This window comes from Carcharodon carcharias (assembly GCF_017639515.1).
Source record: "Carcharodon carcharias isolate sCarCar2 chromosome 38 unlocalized genomic scaffold, sCarCar2.pri SUPER_38_unloc_13, whole genome shotgun sequence".
In the NCBI taxonomy this organism is placed as follows: domain Eukaryota; kingdom Metazoa; phylum Chordata; class Chondrichthyes; order Lamniformes; family Lamnidae; genus Carcharodon; species Carcharodon carcharias.
In genome coordinates this window covers 141,715-155,000 of record NW_024470779.1, presented here as the reverse complement: position 1 = coordinate 155,000, position 13,286 = coordinate 141,715, and the positions used below count along the sequence as shown (strand labels likewise).

The following is a 13,286-nucleotide window of genomic DNA, read 5'->3' as shown; positions in this document are numbered from 1 at the left end:
GTGGTGTAAATCGTGTCCCTCTCTCTCGCCCTAGACTCCCTCCAAGCGGTGTAAATCATGTCCCTCCCTCTCGCCCTAAACTCCCTCCAAGCGGTCTAAATCATGTCTCTCTCTCCCGACCCTATCAGTTGCCCCGAACATCCTGAAAACTTCGATCGGATCGCCACCCTTAACCTCCGAAATTCCAGGGAATACGACCCGAATTTGCGTTTAATCTCTCCCGGAAATTCCAGGGAGGCTGGCTGATGGCCGGCTGCGTGTCCCCCGATCTGTGATGGGGTCAGTGAATGTTGGAAACAGCTTTGGAGATGATTGGCCCGTTCCTGTTCCTCAAGAGGACATAGACAAGTTGGTGAGGTGGGCAGAGAAGTGGCAGATACAGTTTAACACAGAGAAGGTTGAAGCGATTCATTTTGGTTGGGAGAATGCGGAGAGACAGTACAAAAGAAAGGGGGACAATTCTAAAGGGGGGGGCAGGAGCAGAGGGAGCGGGGGGTAAATGGGCAGGAGCAGAGGGAGCTGGGGGTAAATGTGTATAAATCATTGAAGGGGGGCAAGACAGGTTGAGAGAGCGGTTAATAAAGCAGACAGTATCCTGGGCTTTATTCATAGGGGCGTAGGGTACAAGAGCAGGGAGGTTATGTTGAACTTGTATAAGACACTCGTTCAGCCTCTGCTGGAATATTGTGTCCAGTTCTGGGCTCCACACTTTAGGAAGGATGTGAAGGAATTGGAGAGAGAGAGAGAGAGAGAGAGTGCGGAAAAGATTCACGAGAATGGTTCCAGGGATGAGGAACTTCAGTTCCGTGGATAGATTGGAGAAGTTGGGACTGTTCTCCTCGGAGAAGAGAAGGTGGAGAGGAGATTTGATCGAGGTGTTCAAAACCACAAGGGGGTCAGGGACAGAGCGGATTGGGAGAAACTGTTCCCATTGGGGGGAAGGATTGAGAAGCAGAGGGACACGGATTGAAGGCGATGGGTAAAAGGAGTGACGGAGACACGAGGAGGAACTTTTTCACACAGCGAGGGGTTAGGATCTGGAACGCGCTGCCTGAGAGTGTGGGGGAGGGAGGGTCAATCGAGGGAGTTAGGGTCTGGAATGCGCTGCCTGAGAGTGTGGGGGAGGGAGGGTCAATCGAGGGAGTTAGGGTCTGGAATGCGCTGCCTGAGAGTGTGGGGGAGGGAGGGTCAATCGAGGGAGTTAGGGTCTGGAATGCGCTGCCTGAGAGTGTGGGAAAGAGTCAACTGGACCCTGATAGGAGGAGCTGGTTTGACCTCTGCCCCCTTCACTTTAGGTGGAAAACCTCGGAACGAGGGACACCCCAGTCAACGTGACCTTTGAACTTCACCAGGGAGTGTCCGGCGTGGTCTGGTGGGATGTCAAGATGCCCATCCCGATACATCCGGTACGTACAACCCGAGAGGGCCAATGGGGAGGCTCTCTCACCGGGGTGGGGGGGGGGGGGGGGGATGAGGGAGGGGGGGCAGGGGTCAAAAGGGTGGGGCGGAGGTCACAGGTCATATGAAACTCGGGGTCAGACGTGTGGAACGGGTCGAGATTGAGAATGAACGCGAATTGTTTCGTTCACGGGGACGTGGGCTCCCGCTGGCCGGGCCCAGCATTTATTGCCCATCCCTAATTGCCCCCTTGGGAAGGTGGTGGGTGAGCCGCTGCAGTCCCCGTGTGGTGTAGGTACACCCACGGTGCTGTTAGGGAGGGAGTTCCTGGATTTTGTCCCGTGTGGTGTAGGTACACCCACGGCGCTGTTAGGGAGGGAGTTCCAGGATTTTGTCTGTGTGGTGTAGGTACACCCATGGCGCTGTTAGGGAGGGAGTTCCAGGATTTTGTCTGTGTGGTGTAGGTACACCTACGGCGCTGTTAGGGAGGGAGTTCCAGGATTTTCTCCGTGTGGTGTAGGTACACCCACAGCGCTGTTAGGGAGGGAGATCTATGATTTTGTCCGTGTGGTGTAGGTACACCCACAGCGCTGTTAGGGAGGGAGTTCCAGGATTTTGTCCCCGTGTGGTGTAGGTACACCCACGGTGCTGTTAGGGAGGGAGTTCCAGGATTTGGACCCAGCGACAGTGAAGGAACGGCTGATATATTTCCAAGTCAGGATGGTGAGGGGCTCGGAGGGGAACTTCCAGTTGGTGGTGTTCCCCATGTGTCTGCTGCCCTTGTCCTTCTAGATGGTAGAGGTCGTGGGTTTTGGCGGCGCTGTCGAAGGAGCCTTGGCGAGTTGCTGCAGTGCATCTTGTAGATGGTACACACACTGCTGCTACTGTGCGTCAGTGGTGGGGGGAGTAAATGTTTGTGGATGGGGTGCCGATCGAGCGGGGGCTGCTTTGTCCTGGATGGTGTCGAGCGTCTTGAGTGTAGTGGGAGCCGCACTCATCCAGGCAAGTGGGGAGTGTCCCATCACACTCCTGACTTGTGCCTTGTAGATGGTGGACAGGATTTGGGGAGTCAGGAGGTGAGTTACTCTCCGCAGGATTCCCAGCCTCTGACCTGCTCTTGTAGCCACAGTATTTATCTGGCTGGTCCCAGTACAGTTTCTGGTCAATGGTAACCCCCAGGATGTTGATAGTGGGGGATTCAGTGATGGTGATGCCATTGAATGTCAAGGGGGCGATGGTTGGATTCTCTCTTGTTGGAGGTGGTCATTGCCTGGCACTTGTGTGGGGCAAATGGGACTGGCCAGTTGAATTGAAGGGTTGGGGAACATTCTGGAATGTGGGAGGGTCTGAATGGCCTCCTGCTGTTCCCACGTGTCTCTCCCATGAGGAGACGCCAGAATCCAATCACTCTTTCTCTCTCCGACAGGTGAAAGGCTGGGATTGCGTGGAGGAGGCTGTCTCGGGACCGGGTGAGGGGAGGCGGAGTGGAGAACATCCTGAGGTGAGTTGTCCCCTCAGAGCCGAGAATCCCTCTCCCAGAATCCCGAGTGCTCGCGGATATCCACCCCACCCCCTCCTGGAGACCGGACACACACACACACACAAGGAGGCCACTCAGCCCGTCTGCTACCGTGCTGGTCTTCCAGCTCCACACCAGATTCCTCCTCCCCCCCCCACACGCCCCCCCTCTTCATCTCCGCCCTGCCACATATCCTTCTGTTTCTGTCTCTCTCTCTCGTGTGTTTATCTAGATTCCTACCCCACCCTCCCTTAAAAACATCCACATGATTCACCTCCAGCATTGCAAACCTCTGCAGCTGCCTCTCGATACCTCTGTCTGTCTGTCTGTCTCTGTCTCTGTCTGTCTCTGTCTGTCTCTGTCTGTCTCTGTCTCTCTGTCTTTCTCTGTCTCTCTCTCTCTCTGTCTCTCTCTCTGTCTCTGTCTCTTTCACTTTCTCTGTCTCTCTGTCTCTTTCTCTTTCTCTGTCTCTCTCTCTCTCTGTCTCTCTCTGTCTCTGTCTCTCTCTCTCTGTCTCTCTCTCTCTGTCTCTCTCTGTCTCTCTCTGTCTCCGTCTCTCTCTCTGTCTCTCACTCTCTCTCCATCTCTCTCTCTTTCTCTCCCTCTCTCTGTCTGACTCTTTCTCTCTCTCTCTCTCTCTCTCGGTCTCTCTCTCAGTCTCTCTCTCTCTTTCTCTCTATCTGTCTGTCTCTCTTTCTCTCTCTCTCTCTGTGTATCTCTCTTTCTCTCTCTGTCTCTCTCTCTCTGTCTCTCTCTCTCTCACTCTCTCTCTCTGTCTCTCTCTCTTTTTCTCTCCCTCTCTCACTCTCTCTTTCTCTCTCCCTCTCTCTCTTTTTATCTCTCTTTCTCTCTCACTTTCTGTCTCACTCTCTCTCTCTGTCTGTCTCTCTCTCTCCCGCTCTCTCTCTGCTTATCTCTCTTTCACTCTCTCTTTCTGTCTCCCTCTCTCTCTCTGTCTGGCTGTCTCTCTCTGCCCTGCCCCTCCTTCTCCCATTTCCAGACTCTCTCTCCCCATGATAGCTCTCCCCCTCCCTCACCCTTCTCTCCCACTCTTACTCTCTCCCTCTCTCACTGGCCCTCTCCCCCTCTCTCGCTCTATCTCTCTCTCGCTCTCGATTTGCTGCTCTCTGTCTTCCTTCAGACAAACAGAAGTATCGGAGGGTCAGTGCTCAGGGAGTGCCGCACTGTCGGAGTGTCAGTGCTGAGGGAAAGCCGCACTGTGGGAGGGTCAGTGCTGAGGGAGAGCCGCACTGTGGGAGGGTCAGTGCTGAGGGAGCGTCACACTGTCGGAGGGTCAGTGCTGAGAGTGCGCGACGCTGTCGGAGGGTCAATACTGAGGGAGAACCGCACTGTCAGAGGGTCAGTGCTGAGGGAGCGCCGCACTGTGGGAGGGTCAGTGCTGAGGGAGCGCCACACTGTCGGAGGGTCAGTACTGAGGGAGCGCCGCACTGTCGGAGGGTCAGTGCTGAGGGAGAGCCGCACTATCGGAGGGTCAGTGCTGAGGGAGTGCCGCACTGTCAGAGGGTCAGTGCTGAGGGAGAACGGCACTGTCGGAGGGTCAGGGCTGAGGGAGAGCCGCACTGTCGGAGGGTCAGTGCTGAGGGAGTGCCGCACTGTCGGAGGGTCAGTGCTGAGGGAGAACCGCACTGTCGGAGAGTCAGGGCTGAGGGAGAGCCGCACTGTTGGAGGGTCATTACTGAGGGAGTGCTGTGCAGTCGGAGGGTCAGTGCTGTGGGAGCCCCGCACTGTCGGAGGGTCAGGGCTGAGGAAGAGCCGCACTGTCGGAGGGTCAGTGCTGAGGGAGCACCGCACTGTCGGAGGGTCAGTGCTGAGGGAGTGCTGCACTGTCGGAGGGTCAGTACTGAGGGAGTGCCGCACTGTCGGAGGGTCAGTACTGAGGGAGTGCTGCACTGTCGGAGGGTCAGTGCTGAGGGATTGCCGCACTGCCGGACGGTCAGTGCTGAAGGAGTGCCGCACTGTAGGAGGGTCAGTACTGAGGGAGAGCCACACTGTCGGAGGGTCAGTACTGAGGGAGAGCCACACTGTCGGAGGGTCAGTGCTGAGGGAGAGCCACACTGGCGGAGGGTCAGTACTGAGGGAGCGCTGCACTGTCAGATGGTCAGTGCTGAGGGAGAGCCGCACTGTCGGAGGGTCAGTGCTGAGGGAGAGACGCACTGTCGGAGGCTCAGTGCTGAGGGAGAGCCGCACTGTCGGAGGGTCAGTGCTGAGGGAGAGCCACACTGTCGGAGGGTCAATACTGAGGGAGAGCCACACTGTCGGAGGGTCAGTACTGAGGGAGTGCCGCACTGTCGGAGGGTCAGTGCTGAGGGAGTGCCGCACTGTGGGAGGGTCAGTGCTGAGGGAGAGCCGCACTGTGGGAGGGTCAGTGCTGAGGGAGAGCCGCACTGTCGGAGGGTCAGTACTGAGGGAGTGCCGCACTGTGGGAGGCTCAGTGCTGAGGGAGAGCCGCACTTTGGGAGGGGCAGTGCTGAGGGAGTGCCGCACTGTCGGAGGGTCAGTGCTGAGGGAGCGCCGCACTGTCGGAGGGTCAGTGCTGAGGGAGAGCCGCACTGTCGGAGGGTCAGTGCTGAGGGAGAGCCGCACTGCTGGAGGGTCAGTACTGAGGGAGTGCCGCACAATCGGAGGGTCAGTGCTGTGGGAGCGCCGCACTGTCGGAGGGTCAGTGCTGAGGGAGCACCGCACTGTCGGAGGGTCAGTACTGAGGGAGCGCCGCACTGTCGGGGGGTCAGTGCTTAGGGAGAACCGCACTGTCGGAGGGTCAGTGCTGAGGGAGTGCCACACTGTCGGAGGGTCAGTACTGAGGGAGTGCCGCACTGTCGGAGGGTCAGTGCTGAGGGATTGCCGCACTGTTGGAAGGTCAGTGCTGAGGGAGAGCCGCACTGTTGGAGAGTCAGTGCTGAGGGAGAGCCGCACTGTCGGAGGGTCAGTGCTGAGGCAGTGCCACTCTTTCGGAGGGTCAGTGCTGAGGGAGCGCCGCACTGTCGGAAGGTCAATGCTGGGGGAGCACCGCAGTGTCAGTGCTCCAGTAATGATGCAAAACGGCACCAGTCCACGGTCTCACTGCTGTTCACTGGGAACTTGCTGTGCACAAACTGTCATGAGAGTTTCCTCCTTTTGAATAATGATTGTGACTCTGAAAGCACATAACAGTCTGGAGAGGACATTGTGATGTTTTAGTCTGTTAAGGTACACGGGTGATTGGCGAGTCTCTCTCTCTCTTTCAAATACAGGGCAAGACTTCCACCCGTTGGACAAGAATCTCTTGCAACACTCCCATCCTGGAGCGCAACACTTCTGTTGAATTCAACCTCGTTGGGATCGCCCATTCGTTTGGGGAGGCAAGACATTATTATCACAAAAAACCATGATAACAAAGCTCTTGACAAATCATAATAATCTTAGACAGTGTCAGCACGGGTTTATGAAGGAGTGTTCACGTCTCAGTTTGATCAGTGGTTGTAACTGGGAGGGTCGATCAGGGCGATTTGGTAGATGTAGTATATTTAGATTTGGAAAAAACATCGAATAAGGTGCCAATAAAAGGGGTTATTTCATCAAATCGGGACTCGAGGCATTGGGGGTGATGCATTAGCATGGAGTGAGCATTGAGTAACGGATGCACAACATTGAGTGAATTGTATTTTCAAGCTGGTGGGCTGTGACTAGTCAAGTACCACAAGCCTCCGTGCCGGGGTCTCAGCTACTTACCATCCACATTCATGCCTTAGATCAGGGGACAGAGGCCGACCTATTCGAGTTTTCTGACAGTGAAACGTTAGGTAGGACACAAAGAGTCTGCAGAGGGATACAGGCAGGATGGGTGAGCAGGCAAGACGTGAGGAAGTGTGAGAACCTCCAGTTTGGAGGGAACAGTAAGAAAACGCAGTGAGGGAGTGGGAGGTGTTTGCAACCGGAGCGATCTGGGTGTCCTTGTACATGGACCACAGAAAGTTACTGTGCGGGTACAGCAAGCGATGAGGAAGGGAAATGCTCTGTGAGTCTTTATCACAAAGGGATTGGAGTTTCAGAGTGAAGGAGACTTACTACAATGATACAGGGCGTTGGTGAGACCACACCCGGAGCTCTGGGTCTGGTTCGGGGCTCCTTAACTGAGGAAGGACATCCCTGCCCTAGAGGGAGGGTAACGAAGGTTCACTAGACTGGTCTCTGGGATGAGAGGGATTGTCCCAGGTGGAGAGATTGAGTCGAATGGGTCTCTATTCCCTGGAGTTTCGGAGAACGAGAGGTCATCTCACTGACACGTAGAAAATTCTGAAGGGATTTGACAGGGTTGATGCTGAGAGGCTGTTTCCCCTCCCTGTCTCTCCCCTCCCCGGGCTGGAGAGTCTAGAACGTGGGCCACAGGCTGGATTAAGGTGGAGTTGAGGGAGAAGATCAGCCACAGGCTGGATTAAGGTGGAGTTGAGGTGGATGATCAGCCACAGGCTGGATTATGGTGGAGTTGAGGTGGATGATCAGCCACAGGCTGGATTAAGGTGGAGTTGAGGTGGATGATCAGCCACAGGCTGGATTAAGGTGGAGTTGAGGTGGATGATCAGCCACAGGCTGGATTAAGGTGGAGTTGAGGGAGAAGATCAGCCACAGGCTGGATTAAGGTGGAGTTGAGGGAGAAGATCAGCCACAGGCTGGATTAAGGTGGAGTTGAGGGAGAAGATCAGCCACAGGCTGGATTAAGGTGGAGTTGAGGGAGAAGATCAGCCACAGGCTGGATTAAGGTGGGGTTGAGGTGGATGATCAGCCACAGGCTGGATTAAGGTGGAGTTGAGGTGGATGATCAGCCACAGGCTGGATAAAGGTGCAGTTGAGGTGGATGATCAGCCACAGGCTGGATTAATGTGGAGTTGAGGTGGATGATCAGCCACAGGCTGGATTAAGGTGGAGTTGAGGTGGATGATCAGCCACAGTTTGGATTAAGGTGGAGTTGAGGGAGAAGATCAGCCACAGGCTGGATTAAGGTGGAGTTGAGGTGGATGATCAGCCACAGGCTGGATTAAGGTGGAGTTGAGGGAGAAGATCAGCCACAGGCTGGATTAAGGTGGAGTTGAGGAGGATGATCAGCCACAGGCTGGATTAAGGTGGAGTTGAGGTGGAAGATCAGCCACAGGCTGGATTAAGGTGGAGTTGAGGTGGATGATCAGCCACAGGCTGGATTAAGGTGGAGTTGAGGGAGAAGATCAGCCACAGGCTGGATTAAGGTGGAGTTGAGGTGGATGATCAGCCACAGGCTGGATTAAGGTGGAGTTGAGGTGGATGATCAGCCACAGGCTGGATTAAGGTGGAGTTGAGGTGGATGATCAGCCACAGGCTGGATTAAGGTGGAGTTGAGGTGGATGATCAGCCACAGGCTGGATTAAGGTGGTGTTGAGGGAGAAGATCAGCCAAAGGCTGGATTAAGGTGGAGTTGAGGTGGATGATCAGCCACAGGCTGGATTAAGTTTCAGGCAGTCTTGAGTTTCTCTGGCCTCCTCTTGCTTCTATTTCCCTCCCTTCCTATGTTCCTTCTCTTCAACAGACGGTTACTACTGAAGTTAAACTGGGGATGGAAAGCCTGGCTCATATCTCATTGGACCAGGAGACATTTGTTGACATCTACTCTCCCACGAGCCATTGGGCCCAGGTAATTACCTCATTCTGTGCCTTTCTTTGTCCCCTCTCCTTGTGTTTTGGAGAGAGAGGGAGAGGACATTCTGCCACTCTCCAGCCTATTACACAGGATCAGGAGGAGGCAATTCAGCCCCTCTCGAGCCTGCTCCACAGGAACAGGAAGAGGTCATTCAGCCCCCTCTGGAAGAGGAGGTCGTGCAGCCCCTCTCCAGCCCTGTTGCACAGATGGAGGCCATTCAGCCCCTCTCAAGCCTGTCACACAGGAACAGGAGGAGGCTATTCAGCCCCTCTCGAGTCTTTTACAGCTGATCAGCCTCTTTACAGCATCTTCTGGCCTTTGTTCTGTAACTCTCAATACCCGGGACCAAACTACAATCTAACCTAACCCGGATGTTTCCAATTGGCCCCTAGCCTTGTCAGCTCATTGGTGGGGAGAGTGTTACAGGTTAGAGATGGTTACAGAGAGTTACTCTGCCTTGTGTGACGAATTGCTTCCTGACCTCCCTCCCTGCAAGGCCTGGCTTCAAATATTAATCTCTCCCCCCCACCAACCCCCACCCTCGAGCCACCCCACTTGCGCTGGTGTCACAATCCACCCGAACCTCTGCACCAACAAACTAAGGGAAATAGGTCCAGTCGATGGACGCGATCGAATCTGTTAATTGTCTTCGGCCCCTCGGTCATGTCACACCTCTCAATCTTTCTAAACTCGAGGGGACAACAGCTGAGTCAGTGTGACACCCACACCACATCCCCCCCCACGCCCCCTCCCCCCCCACCCCGACCTCGGACCTCGGATTTTAACCCTTTCAGTGTCGGGATACTTCCAGTGAAACCTGTGTCCACACATGTTCCGAGGGACGGTGTCTCCCTCTGGAGACATGATGCCTGGAAGTGAACGCAGTTGCTCTAGGTGGGGGCTCTGAACTCGAACCACATGAATGATGGGCAGATGGCGTGGGGGTGGTGGTGGTGGGGGGGGGTTAGGGTGGGGTCAGCAGTGAGGCAGACTGGAATTCCTACCCCCGGGAAACAAGCTCTCAACACCTTCCTGGCCACGGGGGACTGACCCTTTCGGTTCCTGTCCACAGGCTCGGACTGAGATCGAATTCCGGGAATATTACAACAGTTTGCCACTGGTGATTGGAGGCAGCGTGGGTGGGTTCCTACTCCTGATCCTGATCATCATTGCATTTTACAAGGTGAGTGCTGTTTAATCGACTCCACTACCGCACTGTCGGAAGGGTCAGTGCTGAGGGAGCGCCACACTGTCGGAGGGTCAGTGCTGAGGGAGAGCCGCACTGTCGGAGCGTCAGTGCTGAGGGAGAGGCGCACTGTCAGAGGGTCAGTGCTGAGGGAGTGCCGCACTGTCGGAGGGTCAGTGCTAAGGGAGTGCCGCACTGTCGGAGGGTCAGTGCTGAGGGAGAGCCGCACTGTCGGAGGGTCAGTGCTGAGGGAGAGCCGCACTGTCGGAGCGTCAGTGCTGAGGGAGAGGCGCACTGTCAGAGGGTCAGTGCTGAGGGAGTGCCGCACTGTCGGAGGGTCAGTGCTGAGGGAGTGCCGCACTGTGGGAGGGTCAGTGCTGAGGGATCACCGCACTGTGCGAGGGTCAGTGCTGAGGGTGCACCGCACTGTGGGAGGGTCAGTGCTGAGGGAGAGCTGCACTGTCGGAGTGTCAGGGCTGAGGGAGAGCCGCACTGTCGGAGGGTCAGTACTGAGGGAGCTCCGCACTGTCAGAGGGTCACTACTGAGGGAACGCCGCACTGTCGGAGGGTCAGTGCTGAGGGAGAGCCGCACTGTCGGAGGGTCAGTGCTGAGGGAGCCGTGCACTGTTGGAGGGTCAGTGCTGAGGGAGAGCCGCACTGTCTGAGGGTCAGTACTGAGGGAGCCGTGCACTGTCAGAGGGTCAGTGCTGAGGGAGAGCCGCACTGTGGGAGGGTCAGTGCTGAGGGAGCGCCGTACTGTCGGAGGGTCAGTACTGAGGGAGCGCCGCACTGTCAGAGGCTCAGTGCTGAGGGAGAGCCGCACTGTGGGAGGGTCAGTGTTGAGGGCGCGCTGTACTGTCGGAGGGTCAGTGCTGAGGGAGCGCCGTACTGTCGGAGGGTCAGTGCTGAGGGAGAGCTGAACTGTCGGAGGGTCAGTGCTGAGGGAAAGCCACACTGTCGGAGGATCGGCGCTGAGGGAGTGCCGCACTGTTGGAGGATCAGAGACAGACGAACAGCGAGATGATCACTCTGTCAGGTTACTTACTCCGTTTCATTTCCCTGTTTCGCTTTTAGTGTGGGTTCTTCAACCGCAATTTCCGGGACAAGTTATGTGACAGTGGAGAAGAGTTGAGCAGCCCTATTTCCACAGCAGCAGTTGAGGGCCCCATGCCAGACAGTCAGGAAATACCGGAATCCAGTGACTCTCTGAAGCTAACGGACGAGCCCACATCATAGATAGCAGAGACTCTGACTGCAGGAAATAGGCTCTTTCCTCATCTTAATTCGATTCCCGGTCATCTCATTTCCTCCTGCCTCACTCCCTCCCACCACCCCACCCCAACACCCAACACCCCCCCCGCCACCCCCCAACCCTCCACCGCACCTTCTTCCTCTGCTTTTCCAATCTCCCCTGACTTCAGAATCAGAGGAAGCGGAGAATCAGGAGAAGACGCTCGAAGGTGCAGATGAGACAGAGAACCTTTCTCCTTCTGGGGGGGGGGGGGGGGGGGTGGGCCACTTTAGAAACTGATTTCGGCACCAATTGTTGGAACGTGCTCAGCTCGACGTTGATCCAAAGGTATTGCAACAGGTGGGGTAAGGGAATGAAACTCTTCAACCCAGGCACTGAAGCCCCTCGTCATTTTTAGGTTGCGAAGGTCTTCCTGGCAGCTCAGCCCTGGGAGTTTTGTGAATTCCCCCACACCCCAACTCTTCAACATCTCCACGTGACCAGTCTGAACACCTTCAGCAACAGGAAGTCAGCACACAGAGGTTGCTGTAGTGGAAGTACAGAGCCAGGCAGTCAAGCACCGATAGGATTTCGAGGGGCAGGTTTACTGTAGAGTGTTTTGGATGGTCTTAATGAGTCCCTCAATCCAAAAACCTTCAATCCTGTTTCCAAATACCTTCCTCACCTCTCCCTATCTCCGTATCCTCCTCCAGCCCCTACACCCCTCCCTAAATCTGTAACCTCCTCCAGCCCCTACACCCCTCCCTATCTCTGTAACCTCCTCCAGCCCTTACAACCCTCCCTACCTCTGTAAACTCCTCCAGCCCCTACAACCCTCCATATATCTGTAACCGCTTCCAGCCCCTACAAACCTCCCTATCTCTGTAACCTCCTCCAGCCCCTACAACCCTCCTTATCTCTGTAACCTCCACCAGCCCCTACACCCCTCCCTACCTCTGTAACCTCCTCCAGCCACTACAACCCTCCCTATCTCTGTAAACTACTCCAGTCCCTACAACACTCCCTATCTCTGGAACCTCCTCCAGCCCCTACCTCCCTCACTATATCTGTAACCTCATCCAGCCCCTACATCCTTCCCTATCTCTGTAACCTCCTCCAGCCCCTACAACCCTCCCTATCTCTGTAAACTCCTCCAGCCCTACACCCTCCCTATCTTTGTAACCCCCTCCAGTCCCCAGAAACCTCCCGATCTCTGTAACCTCCTCCAGTCTCTACAACCCTCCCTATCTCTGTAACCTCCTCCTGTCCCCTACACCCCTCCCTATCTCTGTAACCTCCTCTAACCCTTGCAGCCCTCCCTATCTCTGTAACCCCCTCCAGCCCCTACAGCCCTCTCTTTCTCTGTATCCTCCTCCAGCACCAACAACCCTCCCTATCACTGTAACATACTCCAGCCCCTACAACACTCCCTATCTTAGTAACCTCCTCCAGCCCCTACAACCCTCCCTATCTCAGTAACCTCCTCCAGCCCCTACAACCCTCCCAATCTCTGTAACCTCCTCCAGCCCCAACAACCCTCCCTATCTCTGTAAACTCCTCCAGCCCCTACAACCCTCCCTACCTCTGTAACCTCCTCCAGTCACCTACACCCCTCCCTATCTCTGTAACCTCCTCCAGCCCTTACAACCCTCCCTATCTCTGTTACCTCCTCCAGCCCCTACAACACTCTCTATCTCTATAATGTCCTCCAGCCACTACACCCCTCCCTATCTCTGCAACCTCCTCCAGTCCCAACAATCCTCCCTATCTCAATAACCTCCTCCAGCCCCTATGACCCTCCCTTTTTCTGTAACCTCCTCTAGCCCCTACAACCCTCCCTATCTCTGTAACCTCCTCCAGCCCCTACAACCCTCCTTTTCTCTGTAAACTCCTCTAACCCCTACACCCCTCCCTATCTCTGTAACCTCCTCCAGCCCCTTCAACACTCCCTATCTCTGTAACATCCTCCAGCCCCTACGACCCTCCCTTTCTTTGTAACCTCCTCCAGCCCCTACCACCCTCCCTACCTCTGTAACCTCCTCCAGCCCCAACAATCCTCCCTATCTCAATAACCTCCTCCAGCCCCTATGACCCTCCCTTTTTCTGTAACCTCCTCCAGCCCCTACAACCCTCCCTATCTCTGTAACCTCCTCCAGCCCCTACAAACCTCTCTATCTCAGTAACTTCCTCCAGCCCCTACAACCCTCCCTATCTCTGTAACCTCCTCCTGCCACTACACCCCTCCCTATCTCTGTAACCTCCTCCAGTTCCCTACAACACTCCCTAA

General features: G+C 55.6%; 1 protein-coding gene across 1 annotated transcript in view; it reads left to right on the top strand.

The window, feature by feature from the left end:
- LOC121274777 (integrin alpha-X-like) overlaps nucleotides 1–11,099 on the top strand; it is a 211,530-nt gene extending 200,431 nt beyond the window's left edge. Inside the window, exons 25-30 of the mRNA XM_041182115.1 lie at nucleotides 1,296–1,406; nucleotides 2,825–2,899; nucleotides 6,169–6,276; nucleotides 8,472–8,576; nucleotides 9,655–9,765; nucleotides 10,843–11,099. Of these exons, the coding sequence (XP_041038049.1) occupies nucleotides 1,296–1,406; nucleotides 2,825–2,899; nucleotides 6,169–6,276; nucleotides 8,472–8,576; nucleotides 9,655–9,765; nucleotides 10,843–11,004 (672 nt within the window). The 3' untranslated portion in view covers nucleotides 11,005–11,099. The remainder of the gene's footprint in view (nucleotides 1–1,295; nucleotides 1,407–2,824; nucleotides 2,900–6,168; nucleotides 6,277–8,471; nucleotides 8,577–9,654; nucleotides 9,766–10,842) is intronic.
- The last annotated feature ends 2,187 nt before the right edge of the window (nucleotides 11,100–13,286 follow it).